Below are 23,849 nucleotides of genomic sequence, written 5' to 3' on the forward strand. Positions count from 1 at the left end.
AAAAAAAAAAATCCTCTAACATGGTGCCATCAACCTGAGCTCTCCTTTTGCTCTCCTGTGACTGGATTATCTTGTTTCTGCCTAACTTCTTTATCCTCATCCTTCAAGACTCAGTCTGCACTCAGGAAGCCTTTCCAGACCATTATCACCTCAGTGCCCACCCAACGTTTTGCCTGAGATAAGGATTCTCCTCTGTGCTCCCAGTATTACCCTGTAAATAACTCTACCAGGAAACTTACCAGATGGCACTGACATGTTTTCATGTCTGTCATTCACTCCTCAAGTGCAGGAACTTGCAACTAGTAAAGAATGAGTGCTCAAATGTTTGCTGACAAAAAGTCTGGATCTCTGATGGAACGTTTTAATGTAATTGGTTCCAATTTAGGTGTTTAGACTTTGGTTTTTAAAAAATATGAACTGGACCTTATAGTACTGGTATTGTTACTTTCATTTGATATGGAAGACAAACAATACATTTGATACAGCTTTTATCATCCAGCACTTACAGTCCAAAAACAACAAAAAATAGCCTAGAGGATTAATGACTTTTATTATTGCTGATAATTTTATACTTAGATTTTAGCTGGCATGTCTGTGGGTGACATACAATTTTTTTCTTCTCGTAAAGTACCACTATATTGTCATTCTCGGTGTAGCTCACTGCCCACCAGACCTAACACTGTATTTTAGAATCTTTGATTTCCTATCCAAATACTATTCGTTTCTCCTTTTTCCATGCTGAAGGAGCTCTATACTTCGTACATAAGAGAGTATCATTTCTCCAAGCTCCCCGTTTTCTTCAGAGAACAATTAGCCTTTCAGAATACAGCTTCTTCTGGTTAGCTTCAGATTCAGGTCTCAGCTCCAGCTCCTGCCTCAGCTCCTGAGTAGCTGGGATTCCAGGCACGTACCACCATGCCTGGCTAATTTTTGTGTGTTTATAGAGATGTGATTTCACCACATTGGCCAGGCTTGTCTCAGACGCCTGACCTCAGGAGATCTGCCTGCCTCGGCCTCCCAAAGTGCTGGGATTACAGGCGTGAGCCACTGTGCACGGCCGCCACTTTTATAAAAATACTGTCAAGGATCACCTTAGCCTTTCCCCTGCGGTAACTGGTCTTGGAAAAACATCCTTTGTTTTCCCATGCTTCAGTCTTGAGAGTGTTCAATTCTTTATAGAAATAGCATTTCACACCATGGCAAAGGGGTTTAGAAACAAGACATACTAATTTACCTAAGTCTTTATTTATTTGGCTCCAGGAAGAATTTGCATGAAAATGAGCCTGTATGGCAGGTACAGAATGTACTGTAACAGCACCAGAGAGGTACATCCTCTCTCCTCTACAGAGCCTCAATGTTTAATACATACATGTGACTTTAGTCATAAAACCACATAGTCCAGGAAAAAAGAAGCCCTTTAGAAAAAAAAAAAAATCAGTTTAGAATGACTTTCAAATTGACCATTCCTTTTCAAATACTTCAATTCAAATAACAGATACATTCAGAGGCCCAAATGTTGGCATAGAATAAAATCATGTTCATTTATTTTTTTCTGCATCTTAGAATTAGAAGGCATAAAATTAAATATGTTGAATGTAATAAATTCATCCATACAAGTGCAAGTCTCCAGATATAATGCATTTTATGGCAGATTTATTATTTTAAAAATGTACCAGTAAATCAAAAAAGAGGGAGTATGTCCATTTAACTTTTATTGAAGTGTATGTAGGAGGTCTTCAGAAATCAAATGTGAGCATGAAGATATGGCCAAACATAAAATCTATCAAATTCAGTGAAAAGTTGCTGACTTTAAATAGTAGTTGTAAGAATGACCAATATATATTCTTTGTTAACAACCCCTCACTCTACAGTAAAAAATAAAATAAAATAAACATTCAGTAAACATTCTTTCCTAAGGTAGTTTCCCTTATATAGCAGTGATTTATCCATTTCTTTGTATACACAAATTTGTTGAACATACCAATCAGTGGTTCTCACAATTGAAAAATAAAAGCACAAAAAAGTTTACAATCCTGTACAGGTAAATAAAAGATCACCTTGAATTAAACTGGATCTCCTTAAGGGCATAGTATAGTTTCAGTTTCATTACCTATTACATAATTAGTTTCTTACATACAAATATTGACATATTTGGCTTGTGCTTCAAAGCCTTTGTGTCTATGAAGTCCATGTCAATGCAGCTCATAACTGGAAATCACTGGGGAGTTCTTTGCTGCTGCTGGGTTTAACCTGATCGTGCATTAGAGTCTCCTCAGCACCTGTTGTGGTCCTGCACACCTCTGGGGCATCATCAGTGTCAGGATCCAAGCCTTCAGGGCAGGGAAGTTTTAGCAACTCTTCACGAAGCTGAGCAGTGTGACGCTATGCAGGAGAAAAGGACTAATGTTAGAACTGTAAACCCTCTAGCACAACATCATTTGAGGCAGAAACTGAATTTTAACAAAGCCCAAAGCATTAAGCCTACAAATGTTTACTGAGCGCCCCCTTGTGCAAGCCACTGGTAGAGGCACTTGATACAGCAGGTAGTAAGCAAAACTGACAAGAATCCTTAACCTCAAAGTAACTGATGTTGCTGAAAAGACGTCAGTAACCTACCAGTAGATCCTACGCATGTTCCCAAGCTATCACAGAAATAGCATTACTGACAACTTAAAGGACATTATTAGATACATATACTCTTTTATTTATTTATTTATTTTTGAGACGGAGTCTTGCTCTGTTGCCCAGGCTGGAGTGCAGTGGCGTGATCTCAGCTCATTGCAACCTCCACCTCCCAGGTTCACGTCATTCTCTTGCCTCAGTCTTCCGAATAGCTGGGACTACAGGCATGCGCCACCATGCCCAGCTAATTTTTTTTATCTTTAGTAGAGACAGGGTTTCACCATCTTGGTCAGGCTGGTCTCAATCTCTTGACCTTGTCATCCACCTGCCTCAGCCTCCCAAAGTGCTGGGATTACAGGCGTGAGCCAACGCACCCGGCCTAGATATATATATTCTTTTATTTTGTTTTAAGATAGCTTTGTTTTGTCATTCAGGCTGGAGAGCAATGGCACAATTACAGCTCATGCAGCCTCAACCTCCTGGGCTTAAGCAATCCTCCCACCTCAGGCTCCCAAGTAGTTGGGACTACAGGAATGAGGCACCATGCCTAGCTAAGTTTTTATACAGATGGGGTTTCGCCATTTTGCCCAGGCTGGTCTCAAGCGATCCACCTGCCTTGACCTCCCAAAGAGCTGGGATTGCAGGTGTGAGCCACTGTGCCCAGCCTATACACTCTTTCAAATTAAACACCGTAATCCCTTGATTTGTCATACATGCTGACTCTGGCTAAATATTTTTGAGAGAAAGACAAGTCCATAAATTAAAATAAATCCACTGATACTTTACCGAATGAAAAAACTATTTATCAGGTAGTAGGCCATATGTAAAATGTCTGCAAATGTTCACACTAATTTTCCCACTTAATGCTCAGAATAAACCTTAGAAATAATTTTATCATTAGAATTTTTTTTTTTTTTTTTTTTTTTTTTTTTTTTTTTTTTTTGAGGCGGAGTCTCGCTCTGTCGCCCAGGCTGGAGTGCAGTGGCGTGATCTCAGCTCATTGCAACCTCCACCTCCCAGGTTCACGTCATTCTCTTGCCTCAGTCTTCCGAATAGCTGGGACTACAGGCGCCCGCCACCTCGCCCGGCTAGTTTTTGTATTTTTAGTAGAGACGGGGTTTCACCGTGTTAGCCAGGATGGTCTCGATCTCCTGACCTCATGATCCGCCCGTCTCGGCCTCCCAAAGTGCTGGGATTACAGGCTTGAGCCACCGCGCCCGGCCTTTTTTTTTTTTTTGAGACAAGACCTCACTGTGTCACCCAGGCTAGAGTACAGAGGCACAATCTCAGCTCACCGCAAACTCCACCTCCCAGATGCAAGCAATTCTCGTGCCTCAGCCTCCCGATCAACTGGTATTACAGGCGTACACCACCATGCCCAGCTAATTTTTTTGTGTTTTTGGTAGAGACGGGGTTTTGCCTTCTTGGCCAGGGTGGTCTCGAACTCCTAATCTCAAGCAATCCGCCTGCCTCAGACACCCAAAGTGCTGGGATTACAGGTGTGAACCACTGCACCCAGCCTATCATTAGAATTTTTTTAAAAAATTAAGTTAAAAAGAAGATCTATAGAGATTAAATAAACTTTGCTTTGCTCTATATTGCAACTTAGAGAAGGATATAGGCATGTTAATTGGGAGTGTGTGGTTGTCCACACATGCAAAGATTTGGTTCATAATTTTCTGGTGAGAGAGAAATGACCTTAAATAATCACACCAAAGGCTTTTAAAATTGTGTCGGCCAGGCGCGGTGGTTGGCTCAAGCCTGTAATCCCAGCACTTTGGGAGGCCGTGGCAGGCAGCTCACGAGGTCGAGAGATCGAGACCATCCTGGCCAACATGGTGAAACCCCAACTCTACTAAAAATACAAAAATTAGCTGGTTGTGGTGGTGTGCACCTATAGTCCCAGGTACTCGGGAGGTTGAGGCAGGAGAATCACTTGAACCAGGGAGGCAGAGGTTGCAGTGAGCCGAGATCGCACCACTGCACTCCAGCCTGGCAACAGAGCAAGGCTCCATCTCAAAAATAAAATAAAATAAAATAAAATATAAAAATAAATTGTGTTAACAGCTGACTTTGAAAATTAGCTAAATAACATTTATAGAACAATTTTTATGTATGAGACACTGTGTTAAATACCAACAACAAAAGGCAATGAGTAGAATGAGGATAAAATCTTTAAGCTTATGGAGTTTAAAATTCTGGCTGAAATTATAAGACACACAAATAGGAAAAAACAACTATACTTTGCAGCTATTTGCAAAGTTTCAAAGCATATTTACATGCCGGTAAGTGAAAATTTCCCTAGCCTTGATTTTCCTTCCACTCTGGACAACAGGTGAAAACACTAACTAGGGAAGGAGAAAGAAAAATCTGGCAATCATGAGGACCCAGTTAAGGCTGGGGATTGAGCTAGTTTGGATATTTGTCCCTGCCCAAATCTCATGTTGAAATGTAATCCCTGTGTTAGAGGGGAGAGAAATGGGGATCATGGGGACAGTTTCCTCCTGGACTGGTGCTGTCCTGAGATAGTGAGTGAATTATCACGAGATCTGGTTGTTGTGAAGTGTGGCACCTCCCATGCCCCTACTCCTTCTTGATTCTGCTTCGTCTTCCGCCATGAGTAAAAGGTCCTGAGGCCTCTTCAGAAGCGGAGTAAGTGCCAGCTCCATGCTTCCTGTACAGCCTACAGAACCATGGGTCCACTGAATGTCTTTTTGTTATAAATTACCCAGTCTCAAGGATTTCTTTATAGCAATGCAAGAACAGTCTAATACAGGGATACTATGATTTTATTGTGGAGTCAAGCTAAACAACTACATACTTTTCTTTCTTTTTATCTATTTTTGAAGAGGGAATTTTGCACCCTTGTTGCCCAGGCTAGAGAGCAATGGCGCAATCTCGGCTCACTGCAACCTTCACCTCCCAGGTTCAGGTGATTCTCCTGCCTCAGCCTCCCCAAAAGCTGGGACTACAGGCATAAGCCACCACACTTGAGTAATTTTTGTATTTTTTTTTTTAGTAGAGTTGGGGTTACATCATGTTGGTCGGCCTGGTCTTGAACTCCTGACCACAAGTGATCCGCCCGCCTTGGTCTCCCAAAGTATTGGGATTATAGGCGTGAGCCACTGTGCCTAGCCAATTATGTACATTTCTTGTGCAGCATTCAACAGCAAATGTATAGTTAAAATGATACAAATTTGGATTAATTCAGAGATGGAAAATTCCAGGTGACAGTGACACAGAAGAAATAAATGTATGTGGATATAAGCAAGAGACTGAATGAAAAGAAGCTGGACTTGAGCCAGTTTTGTATAAGTGAAAAACATATCTAAATAGATATTTGGGGAAGATCAGCCTGGTAATGCACTAAAGGAGGAACTGAAAGGGGGAGAACCTGGTACAAGGAAGCTGGACAAACAGACAAGGCTGTGGGAACTCAACAGAAATCATGAGTTGGGGAGAGGGACAGTCCCCTTATGAAGTAATACTGACAGGACCTAGTACTGACCAGGGGTGTTGGATGAAGGATGAGATACATAATACTTGAAGATTCTAAGACAGAGAATAATGGTTTAAAATCAAGTAAAATTAAGTAAATAGAAAACTAAAAAACTTGATTTGAGGAAAATCTCCTTTAAGGAGATGATGACAGAGCATCTATGTAAAAAATGTCAGTAATACAATTCAAGAGAAGGCTAAGAGCCGAAAACAGTTTGAAGTGTCACTTTTAGAGAGTAAATGGCCAAAGTCAGGGTTACAGATACAATGAAGAAAAAACAGAAAGAGGAAAAAAAATCATTCTGAAGGCCAAAAAGTAAGCCTCAGGTAAACAACTGCTCAGGAAAAGAGAAAAAGGAAAACATACTGAAAGGATTAAGAGTGTAAGCAGAAAAGCCAAGATAGTCTACAGATGAAAAGTATACTACAAAAGACAAACATTAAGCAAATGTTAACAGTGTTTTAACAGGTAGGCACAGAGGGAGAGAGGAGAGAGAGAGAGAGAGGAGAGAGAGAGAGAGAGGAGAGAGAGAGAGAGAGAGAGAGGAGAGAGAGAGAGAGAGAGAGAGAGAGACAGAGGGAGAAAGGAGGGAGGGAGGGAGAAAGGAAAGAAAAGAGAAAAGAAAAGAAAAAGAAAGAGAGAAAGAAGAAAGAAAGAAAAAAGAAAGAAAGAAAGAAAGAAAGAAAAAAGAAAGAAAGAAAGAAGAAAGAAAGAAAAAGAAAGAAAGAAAGAAAGAAAGAGAAAGAAAGAGAGCGAGAGGAAGAAAGAAAAGAAGGAAGGAAGGGAAAAGAAAACAAAATAAAAATACAAAAATTAGCTGGGTCTGGTGGCAGATGCCTGTAATCCCAGCTACTCAGGAGGCTGAGGCAGATGAAACGCTTGAACAAGGGAGGCGGAAGATGCAGTGAGCCAAGATCACGCCTGAATGGCAGAGAGAGACAGCGTCTCAAAAACAAACAAACAAACAAACAAACCAGTCAAGGCAGGGTTCCATGAAGTGAAATTTAAGCTGAAATATGAATGGAGGTGAGCAAGCACGTGTAAAAGCCTGGAGGAGGGAGAGCACACGAAGTGAATAGAGAAGTGAGCCGGGGTCACTCGCTTTGAGAACTGGAGACAGGGTAACTTTGGTAAAACAGAAGTCAAACTGCAAAAGGTTGATTAGTGAGACAAAGGTTAAAAAATGGAGGCAAGAAGCATCAACTGCTATAGTCTGAGGGTGAAAGAAGACAATCTGTTTCATAATAATAGAGGCAAAATAGAAGTAGCTTAGGGAAATTTTCTGCAAGTGTTTTTCTCTCTTTTTAAAAACATTTTTGTAGTGAAAAAATTCAAACATATACAGAAGTGGGTAGAAGAGTACAATGAACTCCCATGTATCCATCACACAGCTTCAACCATTATCAACTCATGGCCCATCTTCTTTCATCTATATCCCCAGACTTTCTCCTTCTCATTTTATTTTGAAGTAAATTCCAGACATCATACACTTTATCATTCACAAATATTTCTGTACATGTCCTGAAAAGATAGGGATCTTTTAAAAAATCACACCTAAAAAACTAACAAATCCTTATCATCAACTAGTTGCTTGAAGTGAAGACAGCTTTAAAATTAGAAGATAACAAGCCAGTAGAAATAGAAAAACCTGAAGATAGAAAAAGGGAGGATATTGGTGGAGGATGAAATGAGTAAAGACATTCAGATGCAGGAAAAAAGGAAGGCTGTTACAAGGAAAGATCTCCATGGGTAGACACAAAATCTTCCAAACCATCACATTTCACATTTCCACTCTGTGAACGTCCAAATTGAAAACAATTGCTTGTCCCCCTTAACACAGCCACTGCCACCATCAGCTGAGGGAGAATCTGCAACTCACATCTCCCTCATCCCTCTAAGTAATAAAAATATGGAAGGCAGGAGGCCTAGGGAAAGACTAAGAGAATAAAAGAAGTCCTTCAAGTCGGCACGGTTGCTCATGCCTATAATCCCAGTGATTTGGGTGGCTGAGGTGGGAGGATCACTTGAGCCTAACCTAGGAAACAGGGTGAGAGCCCCTCTACAAAACTGAAAATAAAAAAATTTAGCTGGGCACTGTGACAGCTGCCTGTAGTCCCAGAAACATGGGAAGCTGAGGTGGGAGGACTGCTTGAACCCAGGAGTTCAAGGTTACAGAGAGTCAGTCATGATGCCACCACTGCACTCTAGGCTGGGACAACAGAGTGAAATACAGTCTCCAAAGAAAAAAAGAAAAAGGAAAAGGTATTCATGGAGCACATCTTGCCACCATTATCTTCAAGGAACTTTACAAAACTCTGCTGACTCAGTCCTTGGACCCACTTTTTATTTTAGGAACTGTCAATCTACTAGCAAAAAAAATGTATCTTTTCTATAGACTTCTGAGTAACAATGTATTCCTCTGAACTGAAAATAAATATTATGTTTCTTTAATTCCCTCCCTCCCCTTATCTTCTGGTAGGCATGGTTCTGTCAATAATTACACAACTCTTTTTTTTTTTTTTTTGAGACGGAGTCTTGCTCTGTCGCCCAGGCTGGAGTGCAGTGGCCGGATCTCAGCTCACTGCAAGCTCTGCCTCCCGGGTTCCCGCCATTCTCCTGCCTCAGCCTCCCAAGTAGCTGGGACTACAGGCGCCGCCACCTCACCCGGCTAGTTTTTTGTATTTTTTAGTAGAGACGGGGTTTCACCGTGTTAGCCAGGATGGTCTCGATCTCCTGACCTCGTGATCCGCCCGTCTCGGCCTCCCAAAGTGCTGGGATTACAGGCTTGAGCCACCGTGCCCGGCCTAATAATTACACAACTCTTAAAGCAACAAGGCTCATGTTAGAAAGGCTTACTCACCTTGAGAGCTGCTGCATGGTGAGACATAGTCCTGCCTACCCGCTTATCACTGCTGTACTGCTGGATATCCGCAATCCACTCCTCACACTGGGCCATTATCTCAACTCTTTTCAAGTAAAAATGTTTGTGTATTACCTTGAGAAAAAGTAAGCAGGAGAACAAGCAGTGTTTACAGTCAAATTTAAAAGACACAGTAAATGAAATTATAAGAAAATAAAATGTATTATAAATACATTTAAATAAATATATGTATACTATACATTTAAATTAGTATTTAGAATATTATTACAAATACATTTAAAGAAATAAATATACAGACATTGCAATGTTTTTCTCTCCATAAAACTCAATTTAATCAACTCTACAATATTAGCAGGGAAAAATCAAGCTCATGATTTGAGATGACGTGTTGAAATACATATATATTAAATTTATGGCCTGGTGTGGTGGCTCATGCCTATAATCCCAGCATTTTGGGAGGTCGAGGCAGGCAGATCACAAGGTCAGGAGTTCGAGACCAGCCTGGCCAATATGGTGAAACTAAAAGTACAAAAATTAGGCAGGCATGGTGGCAGGCACCTGTATTGCCAGCTACTTGGTAGGCTAAGGCAGGAGACTCGCTTGAACCCAGGAGGCAGTGGTCGCAGTGAGCCGAGATCCCATCACTGCACTCCGGCCTGGGCGACAGAGCAAGACTCGAGGGGAGGGGAGGGGAGGGGAGGGGAGGGGAAGGGAGGGGAGGGGAAGGGAGAGAGATTTATAGCAGAAAAGAGTGTACAATCCCGGTCAGACACTTGGAAAATTAATCCTGTCCAGAGACCACAAGACACATATGATACAATATATTCAGAAGGCAAATGCAAATAAATAAGTAACCAGGAGAAAAATATTTTAAAAGATAACTCAAAGAACACCTAGATAAGTATATTCTAAATGCCAAAGGCATTCACACAGAAATCCCCAGAAATGGATCCCCCAGAAATGGCACTATTCTTACTTGCTTAATTGTATCTTCTGTTTAATTTATAGATAGGATTTTATTTTAGGAAGTTAAATTTCCTTATTATTACTGTGGTTTACATTGGCGATTTTTAAATTCTATCTTTGAATTCTATCTTTGAAAAACTGAGTAAAATTTCTACTAACATATAGTAGTAAGAGTCTATTTCTGACAAATTTAAACTAGAAAACAATTATCAATTTGGAAACATTACTCTGTATTCTGGTTGAGCATTGCCCAGGGAGCATGTCTGCCCTAAAGAACAGACAATCAAACCTACAAAGGGAAAATCACTAGAAAGCTCTGGGAATGAATGTCAAACACCAATACAATCCCACCACATTTAATAGTTATTGGTTTTGAAGCCTCTGGGATACAGAAGTATGAGACAGCTTTAAATGAAGAACAGTGATAACAAAATCAGATGGGAGGTGAATGTACCAGAAAAATATATTTTAAAGAACAACAATAAACAAAAACAAAAAGCCCAGGGCATTCAAAGAGTAGTGAATGGCATTTGATTAGGAAAACTGGGAAAGCATACATGGCCAAGGAGTGGCGCCTTTAATGCAAGCTAGGTTCTAAAGACTGAGAAAGATGAATTGTCTCAAATGATACATATTTGCTTTCTGTAAACGTCATCCCCTTCTCTGAGTTCCCTGTGTTTATCCTTCCTGAAAAAAATGATATGCATAAAACAAATTACTTTTTTTTTTTTTTGAGACAGAGTCTCACTCTGCTGCCCAGGCTTGAGTGTAGTGGTGCGATCTTTGCAAAAGTAACGTATCCAACTTTGTCATTCAAAGGACACTGGAATATAAATTTACTCAGTAACAGCAAAAGCCAAAGAAAAAGAAATATTCATCAGTGCCATCTGATGAAGAAGAAGGCTTCATAGTATTCATGCAGAATATCTGGAGAGTTATATTGAAGATCAATTTTATGTCAGGTAAATATGCTAATTTTTTCTCTAAAATGTTAACTTTCCAGCACAATTTAAGAAATTAATGATCAAGTGGAACAATTTTAAGAAAGAAAAATGTTTCTGGACACAACTACAGCAAGTTGTGATGCTAAAGTAATTTGATATGGCAGGTGAAAAGTATAATTGTATTTAGGCACACTATGGAGAGACAACTAATCATAGGCAAAGAGTTACACACACACACACACACACACACACACACACACACAGAGCAACATTTCAGGATGAAGTGAAAAAAACCACTTCAGTGTATTAATACAGGTTTTGGAAACTCATATCATCCAATTTTTTCCTAAAGAAAAGGAAATGTGGCCAGGTGCAGTGGCTCACGCCTGTAATTCCAACACTCTGGAAGGCCAAGGCGGGTGGATTACCTGAGGTCAGGCATTCGAGACTAGCCTGGCCAACATGGTGAAACCTGGTCCCTACTAAAAAATACAAAAAGATTAGCCAGTTGTGGCGGGGTGTGCATATAGTCCCAGCTATTTGGGAGGCTGAGGCACGAGAATCACTTGAACCAGGGAGGCAGAGGGTGCAGTGAGCCAAGATTCCGCCACTGTATTCCAGCATGGGCAACAGAGCAAAGCCTAGTCTCAAAAGAAAAAAAAAGAAATGGCATTCGCCTTATATATACACATTAGTATAAGGGCAAAATTTCTATTTGCAAGACAAATTTAGAAACCATCTTCAATAAAAAACAGTTTTATGAGAAATATTTCAGAAACATATTTGGAGAGTTTGCTAGTAGAATGGTAACTAATAAAAATAAAGACTAGGCCGGGAGCGGTGGCTCACGCTTGTAATCCCAGCACTTTTGGAGGCCAAGGCAGGTGGATCACCTGAGGTCAGGAGTTGGAGATCAGCCTGGCCAACATGGTGAAACCCCGTCTCTACTAAAACTACAAAAATATTAGCCAGGCATGGTGGCACCTGCCTGTAATCCCAGCTAATTGGGAGGCTGAAGCAGGAGAATCGCTTGAACTTGGGAGGTGGAGGTTGCAGTGAGCCAAGATCATGCCGTTGCACCTGGGCGATGAGAACGAAACAGGACGGGACAGGGGAAAGTAAAGCAGAGGAGAGGGAGAGGAGAGGAAGAGGAGAGGAAAACGAAAGGAAAGGAAAAAAGTTCTCAAAAATTTAGTCAGATGTCGTTTAGAATACAGATGGTTTTATACTTCATCTGTACTATCTACTACCATTTTTTTTTTCTGAGACTGTCACCTAGGCTGGAGTGCAGTGATGTGAATACAGCTTACTGCAGCCTCAAACTCGTGGGCTCAGGCAAACCTCCTGCCTTAGCCTACTGAGTATCTAAGACTACAGGTGCCACCATGCCCAGTTAAATTTTTTTAACTTTTTGCAGAGATGGGGTCTTGCTATATTGTCCAGACTTATTAATGATCTTTGGGATTAACCCTAAAACCTACAGATTCATATACTAGATACATATAAAAGCAAATATAATACTTACAAACTATATTATAAAATGTCTTTTTTTTTTTTTTTTTTTTGAGATGGAGTCTTGCTCTGCTGTCTCCCAGGCTGCAGTGCAGTGATGCAATCTCAGCTCACTGCAACTTCCACCTCCCAGGTTCAACCTCATCCCCCAAGTAACTGAGATTACAGGCGCCTGCCACCAAGCCTGGCTAATTTTTCTTTTTCTTTTTCTTTAAGTAGAAACGGGTTTTCGCCATATTGGCCAGGCTGGTCTCAAACTCCTCACCTCAAGTGACCCACCTATCTTGACCTCCCAAAGTGCTGAGATTACAGGCATGAGCCACCGTGCCCAGGCTATATTGTAAAATGTCTTTAACAAAGTATTTCACTAATTTTATTGAACACATACCTCTTTAAAACATGGCGAAGGGTTTCTGATTTGTTCTAGCATTGCCCACTTAACTGTTGCTTGTCGAATGTTTCCATCATACTCTCGAGAACTCTGTGTGCCACTGGGAGTGCCTCTAGATCGTTCGTATCCCGGTTCATTAAAATAAGGCTCAGCTACTAATATAAGGGACTGGACAGACACCAACACCTAAAGAATAAAGGAAAAGAACAGCTATGATGGGACATTTTTACTATGGGTTAACTGATATCCTGCTCTATCCACAAAGACTCTTCTTTAATATGTGTTTCCACAAATTTCTATCACAATAAAACCAATGTTTATGATTATAACCTGAAACATTTCATTATAAAAGCAAAATAAAATTAGGCACGATACAGCCATAAGTAACACTTACACATCTGTTTTTACTCTTGAATTCTTGAATAATAATAGATATGAAGAACCTATAAAAAATTTTTGTTTATAAACAACTCATACCAACATTCTGCTCAAACTATTCTTAAGGAGCATAAAGGCAGCCATGCACTTTTTTTTTTTTTTTTTTAAATAAGACTGAGTTTCACTCTTGTCACCCAGGCTGGAGTGTAATGGCATGACCTTGGCTCCCTGCAACCTCCGCCTCCTAGATCAAGCGATTCTCTTGTCTCAGCCTCCCGAGTAGCTGGGATTACAGGTGCCTGCCACCATGCCCGACTAATGTATTTTTAGTAGAGACAGGGTTTCATCATGTTGGCCAGGCTGGTTTTGAACTCCTGACTTCAGGTGATCTGCCTGCCTCGGCCTCCCAAAGTGCTGGGATTACAGGCATCAGCCACCGTGTCCAGTCTAGCCATGCACTCTTTAACAATACTCACTTAGAAAAAAACTGCCTGAGACCATTTTAAATTTTTATTCCAAGGAAAATTAACTGCTACAGTATCACAAAAACCTTATTAGAAATTCTTATTTTATTTCTTTGAGATGGAGTCTTGCTCTGTTGCCCAGGCTGCAGTGCAATGGTACAATCTTGGTTCATTGCGTCCTCCATCTCCTGGGTTCAAGCAATTCTCCTTCCTCAGCCTCTCAAGTAGCTGGGACTATAGGCATGCATCGTCACCAAGCCCGGCTAATTTTTTTTTGAATTTTTAGTAGAAATGGGGTTTTGCCATGTTGGCCAGGCTGGTCTCAAACTTCTGACCTCAGGTGATCTGCCCACCTTGGCCTCCCAAAGTGCTGGGATTACAGGCGTGAGCCATCGCACCTAGCCAGAAATTCTGATTGACGAGATGGTCTTATGGTTCTAAGACCACTTCCAACCCACCACTTATTTACCAGAAGGCTTGTTTCTCCAGATGTAACATATATTAACAGAGGTGATTTCTAGCTAATACAGTATTTCCAGTTAATAGATCTACAGAAGTCAATAAAGTAACATCTTTGAAGGCAGAAAAACATCAGATATTATCTACCCAATTCATAAATGAAAAAGAACAGCAATTACACTTTGTTAGGCACAATGATTAAACAGTCCCATGGATATGCATCTTATAAGTCAAAGTTAAAGAGAACTTTAAAAATGAGTACTCAAAAGTAATATATTTGACCCAAAACAGAAAGGGTTAAATATGACCTGAAGTGACCATACTGATGCCAAGGTCAACTATGGGAAAAATTTTAATTCATATTATTTCTGAGACAAAGATCTCATATTTTTAATTTTTATTTATTTATTTATTTTTTTGAGACAGTGTCTTGCTTTGTTGCTCAGGTTGGAGTGTAGTGGTGCGATCTCAGCTCACTGCAACCTCTGCCTCCCGGGTTCAAGCAATTCTCCTGCCTCAGCCTCCCGAGTAGCTGGGGTTACAGGTGCCTGTGACCCCATCCCACTAATTTTTTTATTTTTAGTAGAGATGGGTTTCTCCATATTGGCCAGTCTGTTCTTGAACTCCAGGCCTCAAGTGATCTGCCTGCCTTCCAAAGTGCTGAAATTACAGGCATGAGTCACCTCGCCCAGCCAGAGATCTCACATTTACTGACACTTCTGAGATAACTTTCCAAGGCATAGTTGTTAGTTACTGTCCTCTTCCCTCTTAAATAACTGTCCTCTTCTGTTAATATCAGTAGGGTATAATTGCATTTTTGTACAAAAGCACAGAAAGAAATTAAATATCTAATACAAATTTATAAAAAAGGACTCATTTATTTATTTAACCTCATCTCCTTTGATACACAGTATGGTTTTATAGATCTCAGGCAGTTAGAGTAATCTAAAAATTACTTTAGATTCACAGCCTATTTTGTTTAAAACAGCAAAATAAAGCTCACTAAAGGAAGCATAAAATGTTTCGCAGATGCCTATTTGACAGCAAAAGGTGGGAGAAGGGAAAAGATCAGAAAAAAGTAACTACCGGCTGGGCGCGTTGGCTAACGCCTGTAATCCTAACACTTTGGGAGGCTGAGGCAGACAGATCACTTGAGATCAGGGGCTCAAGGCCATCCTGGTCAGCATGGTGAAACCCTGTCACTACTAAAACTACAAAAATTAGCCAGGTGTGGTGGTGCGTGTCTGTGATCTCAGCTATTCAGGAGGCTACGGTGGAAGGATAGCTTGAACCCGAGATGCAGAGGTTGTAGTGAGCCAAGATGGTGCCCAGCCTGGGCCACAGAGTGAGACCCTGTCTCAAAAAAAAAAAAAAAAGAAAAAGAAAAAGAAAAGAAAAAGAAAAAGAAAAAATAAAAAAAAATAAAACTACTGTGTACTAAGCTTAGTACCTGGGTGACAAAATAATCTGTATAGCAAACCCTTGTGATGTGAGTTTACCTATGTAACAAACCTGCAGTGGAACCCCTGAACTTAAAACAAAAGTTAAACAAAAAAGAATGAGGGTTTTGTGTACCAGAAAAAAGGAACAAAAAATTACATCTGAGAAATAAATGTGGCTATAATTTATTGTCTGCTGAGAGAAAAATATAAAGTTTGTATTTGATAAGAGTAACAACAAAAGATTCATTATCAGAGACCAATACTTCCTGCAATTAAATTCAAAAAATACTTTATGACATGGGTTATCTTACCACTGGGTGGCCCAGCAGACATTACCTTTTTGGAAGAGCATAAATGCCACTTTATTTTTCAATAGTGAACTTAGCTATTTAATAGCGATAATACACATTTTAGGAAATTTCTGGACCCCTGGATTGTCTGAACTGGACAGTCATTTTAATGCACACTACATTTTACTAGAGGCAGGAAATAAGCAGAGAAACAGTAAACCCTTGGGATGAAGGATTTCCTCTTTTAAAAAAATCTGATTTTTCAGTATTATAAAATAAAACTTTAGGCTTGAGAAACAGTGTAAAATATTTGAAGTCATAGGGATCACAGTATAGTTATCTGAACATTTAGAACCTATATTTTCATCATCTGTAAAATGGGCATCAGATCTACTTGTGTTACAGGATGAATGAGAGAATTAAATAAACTTTAAACTACAGAACAAAATCAATTCTGCACTAAAAATAATTTCTATAAGTATATTAGAGGCATGCAAAAAAGCAGCCAGCATGAATTGTCTGATCAACAGAACTTCACTTAAAAAGCTATTTGGATCAAACCAAAAAATAGTATTTATTTTACTTTTACCAGGCTAAAGTGTTTTCTTAGAATCTGAGTCAAAAATCAATTGGTAATTAACATAAAAACATATATTATATATTATATATATACATATATTTACATTGATGTAATAATAATCAGTATTTATTTTCAATCCATAATGTAGGCTCACTGATTTGAGTCAATGTGTTGATATTTTCAGAGTAAAGACTTTTACTGACAGGCCAAATTTACTGTCCCTCTCCTTTTTATTGATTGCTTTTTATTTTTCAGATAGAGTCTCCCTCTGTCACCCAGGCTAGAGTGGAGTGCCGTGATCTCGGCTCAATGCAACCTCCTCCTCCCAGGTTCCAGCGATTCTCCTGCCTCGGCCTCCTACTAGCTGGGATTATAGGCATACAACACCTCGTCTGGCTAATTGTATTTTGTATTTTTAGTAGAGATGGGGGGTCTCACCATGTTGGTCAAGCTGGTCTCGAACTCCTGACCTCAAATGATCCACCCATCTCAGCCTCCCAAAGTGCTGTGCCAACACATCTGACCCCCTCTCCTTTTTTAGTTTCATGTTAGCATCTGCACAACTATAAGAGGCTCTCATAATCTGTTCAGGAACCGAAATCAAGAAACACAGAAAACAGCGGACACTGCGCCTGGCCTGGTATTTTTTTTGAAGGGAGTTTTGGCTAAACTCTATTTTTGTTTTATGTCCCAACTTGAGATTTTAGATTCCACATAAGATGAGACTCCACTATGTTAATTTCTCACCTATAAGCTATTTAATATGTATTTCCTAGTAATCTATCTTTTTTTGGGTTTACTATATTCTTGGTCACTAAAAATTTTTAAAAATACTACACAGTTCTTTATTTCTTAAGTGAAAATGTCAGAGAAATTTTGTTTACTTGCAAAAAGCTTGAGGTCTGAGGATTCCACTTCTCTTCTGGTCTTCCATGCCACGTGTTTAAGATGCTTAAACAAACCTGACAAAGGAAAAAAGCGTCAACAGAACTGAAAAAAGAGTGCTTAATAGAAATGCTGCAGAGTATATAAAACTTGAGATATTTTTGTAGGATGCCTGACAAGGTGTAGCCTTTTATCTTGTTTCCAGATGCGTATTCATTACGAGTATTCCGGTTAAATATTGAAAAGTTATATGCTGTAGTTTAGTATTTTGTCTTTGTAATTTACAGAAGTTATTGGAGAAAATAAACTTGTTTCATTTTGAAAAAAAAAAAAAAAGAGAAAAAAGAGTGCTTAAAAACAAACTGTCCTAAGGCCGGGCGCGGTGGCTCAAGCCTGTAATCCCAGCACTTTGGGAGGCCGAGACGGGCGGATCACAAGGTCAGGAGATCGAGACCATCCTGGCTAATACGGTGAAATCCCGTCTCTACTCTAAAGAATACAAAAAACTAGCCGGGCGACGAGGCGGGCGCCTGTAGTCCCAGCTACTTGGGAGGCGGAGGCAGGAGAATGGCATGAACCCGGGAGGCGGAGCTTGCAGTGAGCTGAGATCCGGCCACCGCACTCCAGCCCGGGCGACAGAGCCAGACTCCGTCTCAAAAAAAAAAAAACAAAAAACTGTCCTAATGAGAAGTAAAAACATAATGCTATCATGTCAAAATATCTCAGTTTCATATGTCTCCAGACAAAACCCTAAGGGTTGGTCTGTTAAAACAAATTGGCATCTTCAGATGTGATTCAAATTTGTGTGGCATTATAACTTTTTCATAATGAAAAACGGACCAGCACCCATGATATGTCAACACAAATAACATTTTAATGAAAACTAAATTATTTTAAAAGCAAAATATTTTTAATTAGCACATAGTTGTACATATTTATGGGGTACAGTGTGATATTTCAATATGTGTATACAATGTGTAATGACCAAAATAGGGTAATTATTGTATCCATCACCTCAAACTTCTCAGTGTTGGTAACATTCAACATCCACTCTTCTAGCTGTTTGACAAAATACAATTTTTATTTACTATAGTCACCCTACTGTGCTATACAATAGCAGAACCTATTCCTCCTATCTAGCTGTAATTGTGTATCCATTAACCAACCTCTCCCTATTCCCTCCTCTGTACCTTTCCCTCCCAGCCTTTAGTACCACTATTCTACTCTCCACGTTGATTGAGATAAATTTTTTTAGCTTCTACATGAGTGAGAACATGCAGTATTTATCCTTCAATGCTTGATGTATTTCACTTAACATAATGTCCCGCCAGGGACTATGTTGCTATGAAAGGAAGGATCTTGTCCTTTTCATGGCTGAATAGTATTCCACTTTGTATAAATAACCATGTTTTATTTATCCATTCACCTGTTGATGGCTGCTAAGCTGATTCTGTATCTTGGCTATTCTGTACAGTGCTGCAATAAATAGCAGTGCAAATATCTCTTCAAGATTCTGATTTCTTTCCCTTGGATGTATTTTCAATAGTGGGACTGATAGATCATATGCTAGTTCTATTTTTACTAAAATAACTATTTTTAGTAAAGAAAAGTGGTACTATTTCATATTTTTGTATATTTCTTTCTAAATTCTGAAAATGCAAAACAGCTTAACAGAAAAGACTTTGATTTAATTATCTGCCTCTACATTCAACTAGTTGCAATATACTCCTTTGATTCAAGTATATGGATCAAATCTAGCCTCACACAAACAGACCCCCTAAAAGAGTATTCAGGCTTCCCAGGGTTCCTCAAAATATAAAGATAACATTAGATACTTACTCACTTAGCAGGGAGAGAACTGGTGACACTTAATCTGACCTGTAACTACTCTTGTAATAAAAATAAAACTGGGCCATATCACATGTGTTCTTCTGGCATATACTCTATCAACATAAAATATACTCATCAGATTTTGTAAATTTTTAACAATTTTATATAATGGCCAACAGATTTGGGTAACAGGTGGATAGGTGGTTCTTTTTTTTTTTTAAAGACAGAGTTTTGCTCCTGTAGCCCAGGCTGGAGTGCAATGGCGCAATCTGGGCTCAGTGCAACCTCCACCTTCCGGGTTCAAGCACTTCTCCTCCCTCAGCCTCCTGAGTAGCTGAGATTACCGGCATGTGCCACCACACACAGCTAATTTTCTATTTTTAGTAGAGACAGGGTTTCTCCATGTTGGTCAGGCTGGTCTCAAACTCCCGACCTCAGGTGATCCACCCGCCTCAGCCTCCCAAAATGCTGGGATTACAGGCGGGAGCTACCAAGCCCGGCATAGGTGGTTCTTGTAAATGCAGAAAGGTCTGTCTCCTTACTACTCTTTCAATGCTCTGTGAAAGCAAGAATGCAAAATACGTTAATTCATTCAACAGGTAGTTGATTAATAATTTAAAAAGAGTTGTATCTGTAAAGTTTTGTGTATTATTCAAAGTGCTGTCATATATATGCCATTTGACCTTTAGCGCAAGCTTGTGCAACCCGCAGGCCACATGCAGCCCAGGATGGCTTTGAATGCAGCCCAAAACAAAATTGTCAAGTTTTTTTTTTTTTTTTAAAGCTCATTAGCTATATTGTTTGTGTTAAAGAATTTTCGTGTGGCCCAAGACAATTATTCTTCTTCCAAGGTGGCCCAGGGAAGCCAAAACATTGGACAGCCCTGCTTTAGAGCATTCTTGGGACTAACAATGGCAGATATGTATCCTCATACCTAACTGTAGATACAGGACCTAAGGTTAAATGCTAACAGTCTGTAAACTTGAAAAATAAGTCCACAATTGTGTGTACCATGGAACACATAGGTAAGTATGATGGTAAAAGACTATTAATTTAAGACTCCCAAGCCCTGACCCTCTTCTCTATGCAATGAAGCCTTGAGAATTATTTTCTTAAATACATCTTAATATTTTACACTTACACTCTATTCAAGTTACAGTGTCTCAAGTAAAGTCAACGTTGCTATTTCTTCTTCCCTACTCACTTATAGAAAACCTGTTGTTTGTTCTTCCAAAGAAAGTTCTGCCTCTGGTCAAATCTTTTGCAACAAACCCAAAACACTAATTTTAGTTTCATGATTTGAGCTAATGATAATTTGCAACCACATATCTGAGGCAGGCTGTACCTTTTGAAATTCTTCTCTTCTAGATTTTAAAACACTGAATACTCAGCACAGAATTTACCACTGAAATTCCATCAAAGTATCCAAAATACCTCTGAAAAAAGAGATTATCTTCTAAATCTAATTTTAAAAGGTTTATGGTCATATGAGACGATTTTTATCTTTTGGTCAGCTTTTTTGTAAATGGGAATGCATCTTCCTACTTTTAATACAAGAAAATGTAAAAACACTTGAATATAAGGTACACCTTAAAATAAGTTCATAATAGTGTGTATCATAGAACTTTACGTTAAGTCCCTGAGTAACTTCTTAAGACTGTAAGTGCTTCTTAACACTTAACTGTTTCTGCTCTTTTCAGTTTCTTCTCTTCTATTCCTTAAGCTAATCTGGATGTAGGGAAGAGAAGTACAAAGAAACCCATGCCCTCTTAGAAAGCAGGTAACTAAAGCAAAATTTTTCTTCAAATTACAAAGAACCTTTGTATACAATCATTGGCATTTGAAACAAAAGACTGCAATTAAATTACCTTGCCATCATTATAAAGGTTTGGATTGAATCGCACGCTATGACCGCCAGTTGTCTCTAGATTCACAAGAGGGGGTGAACTGGGATAATCTTGAGGAAAATACACATCAAACTCAAAGCAGCCATTTGCGTAAGGGGTGTCCGCTGGACCAGTTATTAGAACCTGGATATATACAAACATACAAAAGCCTATGTTAATATTCCTAAACATTGATATTTAGAAAAATACAATCCAACATGAAATAAGAACAATCTTCGTTTTTGGAGATGGAGTCCCACTCTGTCACCCAGGCTGGAGGGCAATGGCACGATCTCAGCTCACTGCAACCTCCGCCTCCTGAGTTCAAGCAATTCTCCTGCCTCAGCCTCCTGAATAGCTGGGATCACAGGCACCTGCCAACATGCCCGGTTAATTTCTGTATTTTTAGTAGAGATAGGTTTCCCCCTGTTGTCCAGGCTAGTCTCAAACTCCCAGCCTCAAGTGATCCGTTTGCCTCAGCCTCCCTAAGCGCTGGGATTACAGGCTTGAGCCACTGTGCCCAGCCGAAATAAGAACAGTTTTCTTTTTTTTGTTGAGACAATCTCACTCTGTGGCCCAGGCTGGAGTCCAGCAGTGTGATTTCGGCTCATTACAACCTCCACCTCCCAGGTTCAAGCAATTCTCCTGCCTCAGCCTCCTGAGTAGCTGGGATTACAGGCACACACTACCATGCCCAGCTAATTTTTGTATTTTTAGTAGAGAGGAGGTTTTACCATATCAGCCAGGCTGTTCTTAAACTCCCGACCTCAACTGATCTGCCCACCTTGGCCTCCCAAAATGCCAGGATTACAGGCATGAGCCAGCATACCCTTTTTCTTTTCTTTTTTTTTGAGATGGAGTCTCACTCTGCCACCCAGGCTGGAGTGTAGTGGTAAGATCTCAGCTCACTGCAACCTCCGCCTCCCAGGTTCAAGTGATTCCCCAGACTCAGCCTGCCAACTACTGGGATTACAGGTGCCTGCCACCACACCCAGCTAATTTTTGTATTTTTAGTAGAGACGGGGTTTCACCATGTTGGCCAGGCTGGTCTGGAACTCCTGACCTCAAGAGATCTGCCTACCTCGGCCTCCCAAAGTGCTGGGATTACAGGCATAAGCCTATCCAAAAAATCAAAAGGAGCAAGCAAATAAATAAAACTTTCTACAAGTCAATGAGCCAATAGTTTTAGCTGTGTATCTATGGAAGACAGAATGCTTAACCATGAATTAAATCATAAATATAAAGAAAAAGAAAATTTTCTTTTTCAGGTTAAATGTTAAACATTTTCTTGATGCAGCAGACTCTTGGAATTTAAGGCCAGATTATCATGTGTTAAACATAAAAGTAGCGATTATATATTATTGTATTACCCGTAATTCACAGATCTTAGGAATTTAAAAAAACATAAATTTCCTAGAAAAGAAAGAAAATGATTAAGTTTTGAAGAATGACACTACAAAACAGGAGAGAAGTATCTTGGACGACAAAACGGAAATCCTGTAACATTTTTTAACTGGTCAGCATTAAATCCTTTGATACTGTGACCAGCTTCATACAATCTTTGCTCAAGGATGATGGCTCTTTTGATATTTTCTAAATTTTTATTTTCAACAGCAGTGTGATCCACACACTCTGAACTAACATTAGAAAAGGGCTCTTTATGGAGGCTGCAGTGAGCTGTGATCACATCACTGTACTACATACAGCTTGGGCAACAGTGAGACCCTGTCACCAAAACAAAAGGAGTGGGGTGGGGGGACTCCTTTCACTGCAGTCTAAAATGGTCACCAAAATTTCTAGTGTTTTGTATAATTTATTTGTATAATATTTCTAGTTTTGTATAAATATTTGAATAATCAGATGAGCCAAGGAGATAAGGGAGAATGCTTCGTTATCATTATTTTTTACCTTCATGATGTCAAGTCGCTCCTCATCACAGCGTACAAACACACTAGAGGATGAAGACAGAGGCAGTGAGGTTGAAAGTGTCACAGCTTCCTGGGCAAGGCGGCGAGCTCTGGCAGCACTGTTCGCATCATTAGCATTTTTCACCTGAGACATGTAGTGGTAATTGACTTTAAATCCCAATTTCCCATCTTCATCTTCAGAAACCATTTCAAATGTATCTAAAAGGAGAAGAAAAAATAAAACCAGAACTGGAAAAAACTGTTATAATGACAAAAATCACAAATAATTGGCCGGGCGCGGTGGCTCAAGCCTGTAATCCCAGCACTTTGGGAGGCCGAGACGGGCGGATCACGAGGTCAGGAGATCGAGACCATTCTGGCTAACACGGTGAACCCCGTCTCTACTAAAAATACAAAAACTAGCCGGGCGAGGTGGCGGGCGCCTGTAGTCCCAGCTACTAGGGAGGCTGAGGCAGGAGAATGGCGTAAACCCAGGAGGCGGAGCTTGCAGTGAGCTGAGATCCGGCCACTGCACTCCAGTCCGGGCGACAGAGCGAGACTCCGCCTCAAAAAAAAAAAAAAAAAAAAAAAAAAAAAAAAAAATAATCACTAGTCCTTCTCTCACCCAACTGGAGAGAACTTCCAACCACAGAAGAATAGCAGAAGTGTAAATGTTTACATAACACCTATATATTAGCACTGCCAGATGGATTAGCACTGCCAGATGGATGGACTGTTGTCTTTCACATGCTACAGGGATACATTTTAACTTTTATAGAAAACAATCTACCAGATGCAAGAAATGGGCCCATTACTATGCCCAGTGGAAAATTTTTATATCATGTAGAGGACAGGGTCTATTAACTCAAAGATTTTTTTTTTAAATGATTCAATCAAAGACAATGGCTACTTG

At 39.8% G+C, this 23,849-nt stretch overlaps 1 protein-coding gene across 11 annotated transcripts in view; it reads right to left on the bottom strand.

Moving 5' to 3' along the window:
• Positions 1-1,223: 1,223 nt before the first annotated feature.
• The window catches only part of BIRC6 (baculoviral IAP repeat containing 6), a 262,265-nt gene continuing 239,639 nt past the window's right edge, over positions 1,224-23,849 (bottom strand). For all 11 annotated transcript variants that reach the window (XM_033176091.1, XM_033176090.1, XM_033176081.1 and 8 more), the window contains 6 exons: positions 22,938-23,155; positions 21,012-21,173; positions 17,313-17,390; positions 12,813-13,001; positions 8,982-9,116; positions 1,224-2,382 (listed from right to left, as the gene is read on the bottom strand). In XM_033176091.1, coding sequence (XP_033031982.1) covers positions 2,203-2,382; positions 8,982-9,116; positions 12,813-13,001; positions 17,313-17,390; positions 21,012-21,173; positions 22,938-23,155 — 962 coding nt within the window. In that variant the 3' untranslated portion in view covers positions 1,224-2,202. The remainder of the gene's footprint in view (positions 2,383-8,981; positions 9,117-12,812; positions 13,002-17,312; positions 17,391-21,011; positions 21,174-22,937; positions 23,156-23,849) is intronic.

This window comes from Trachypithecus francoisi, unplaced genomic scaffold (assembly GCF_009764315.1).
Source record: "Trachypithecus francoisi isolate TF-2019V2 unplaced genomic scaffold, Tfra_2.0 Lachesis_group17, whole genome shotgun sequence".
Lineage (NCBI taxonomy): Eukaryota > Metazoa > Chordata > Mammalia > Primates > Cercopithecidae > Trachypithecus > Trachypithecus francoisi.